At 36.3% G+C, this 2,411-nt stretch overlaps 1 protein-coding gene across 1 annotated transcript in view; it reads left to right on the top strand.

Annotated features, from left to right (window-relative positions):
* Window positions 1–2,411, top strand: part of LOC105513615 (probable C-mannosyltransferase DPY19L2) — a 111,264-nt gene that overhangs the window by 26,019 nt on the left and 82,834 nt on the right. Inside the window, exons 6-7 of the mRNA XM_011944527.1 lie at window positions 1,911–2,004; window positions 2,219–2,354. Coding sequence (XP_011799917.1) covers window positions 1,911–2,004; window positions 2,219–2,354 — 230 coding nt within the window. The remainder of the gene's footprint in view (window positions 1–1,910; window positions 2,005–2,218; window positions 2,355–2,411) is intronic.

Genomic DNA, 2,411 nt, shown 5'->3' with positions numbered 1-2,411 from the left:
GATGAGGATGTTTGAGGGGCAATTATACTTTTTTGTGTATGATGTAAAGGATTGGAGAAAATGCCTCATAGAATGAGAGGCTTTGCAATGATTCAGTCAGCTGGAAGGTGTGACCCTGAGTGGTGAAAATGATCACCTAAGTATTGTGTTAGTTACATTCCTGATAAGTGATAGGTTCATTTTTGGCACTTGGGACACAGAGATGAACCAGCTAGGTGTGGAGCCTTACCCTCATTGAGTTTATGCTCTAAGGGAGCTGTTAGCAGTTACAACTGTGATGGATATTATAAATAAGAAAATAAGATTCCTGACATTAGGAGTAAGAGAGGGTAAGTATTTTAAGAATAGGGAATAACATATTCAAATATCCTGAAGCAAGAGAGAACTGAAAGAAGGCTAGAATTCCTGGAAGTAATGGAGAAGAAAAATGATGTGAAATGGTGCTGGGAATATAAGGAAGGATCAGATCATGAAAGGCGTGCACTGGCGAAGGATTTTATACTTTATCCACTGAAGAATTTTAACAGAGTTTCATTTTAAAACATTATTTAGTCAATGGTATGGAAAGAATATTAATAAAGGGACAAAAGTAGGTTCAGGGAGGCCAGGTAGGAGACTATTATATTCTCAGCAAGTGACTGCAGGAAAGATAATGTGGAAATGCCAGGGTGTGAGAGAGATTTTGGAAGTAGCATGGACAAGACTTGGTAATTGTTTGGTAAGAGAGGGGAAGGTGAGTGAAGAATCGTGTGAAACACAGTTGGGTTTCTAGCTTAAGTAACTGAGCTCCTTTGAATGGTAGGAAGCATTTGAACAGCAGCATGTTTGTATTGTTATGTTACATTGTGTATGCATTAATTTGAGGTACTTAAGACACCTCAGAGTGGGGACATGAAGTGGCTATCTGGGTATGAGAATAAGGAGAAAGTTCTGGATTAAATGTAGAGTTGGAGTCATCTGTATATAGATCATTGGAGCCATGGATGTGGAAGAATTTCTTTATGGAGAATGTGCAGATGGAGAAGTGAAGGGGGCATATGACAGAGCCTAAGGTGGTCCAATATTAAAGAGTGGTAAATAAAACAAAAGTTACTGGAACTGACTGAAAGGAGTGATCAGAGAGGCAGGGGGAATCAGAAGGCCAGCCTTCAGACCTTTGCTGCAGCCAATTAAAGTGAAATAACCTTTGACAAGTTGAATATCTTCTGTTTTCTCGATCATAAGAAAAGTATTTTTATGCCAGCTAATATCATAAACTTGTTCTGAGAAAAATATGGGATGATCGTAAAGTACATATTGCCACACGCATGCACAACCTTCTATGTGGAATATACTAAGATTCTAGCTATACATAATAATGGATCAAATGACTGGATCATTTCATATAGACTAAAGCTGTACCCTGAAGTCAAAACCATGTCTTAACTCTTCCTACAGCCTAGCAAAAGATAAAGATAATGCAATGGTTTTTCTTTTGTATTCATTATGTGGTTCTACAGACAGTTCCAGACACTGAACACTAGCAGCATCAGCTAAATAAATGTGAATCCCCAACAAATCATTACAGTATAATAGTAATTCCTTAGAGGAAAGTACAAATGCAATTATAAAAAGTATAAGGTATAAGTGTAACTATATAATACCTCATTAAGAGTGAGCTTACATATGTGTATGTGTCTATATACACGCATACATATATGTATACACACACCTACATATATACGTGTCTGCATACACACACACACACACAAACTCTTATAAGGGTGAAGAATTAAACACAGCAGCAATCTGGAAAGCAAATGCTTTCAGCAAATTCATGTGCTCATGATTGCAAAGCACTGAGATAATTATGCCCAATTGCTTTAGAGTCATATATTCATTAAACACTGATTATCTGTATCTTTTCAAAGGATTGGGAGATCCTGCTTACTTTTATGTTGGTGTAATCTTTATTTTAAATGGACTAATGATGGGATTGTTCTTCATGTATGGAGCATACCTGAGGTAAGACTACTACTGAATTAATACAGTGGGCTTATACAGACTGGCTGATATTTGTTGATTAAATGAAAAGGAAAATTAACGAGATTAGATTCATATCAGGAAAGTTTGTGGATTTATTTGATTTTTCAGAAGCTTAACCAATATGTAACCAGAACTGGAGATGTCACTAAAATTCTATCTCAAAATCATCCCTTTTATTCTGTTGTTTAAACAGATTTCCTAACAGAGGCTTTAATGGAATATCTCCTAGTTCATGTGTAAAATTAGTAAATCATTGGAGGAAATCTTTTGTTAGCAGTAATAGCAGCTTTTTTCTAATTGTGTTCTCTAAGGATGAAATTAAGAAAGCAGTAGGAAAAACTGTATCACATGTGGTGGGCACTTACATCTGCAAGCCTGTCTATCTT

This window comes from Colobus angolensis, unplaced genomic scaffold (assembly GCF_000951035.1).
Source record: "Colobus angolensis palliatus isolate OR3802 unplaced genomic scaffold, Cang.pa_1.0 Scaffold232, whole genome shotgun sequence".
Taxonomy (NCBI): domain Eukaryota; kingdom Metazoa; phylum Chordata; class Mammalia; order Primates; family Cercopithecidae; genus Colobus; species Colobus angolensis.
The sequence above is the reverse complement of the archived record's forward strand: the minus strand, read 5'-3'. Positions and strand labels throughout refer to the sequence as shown.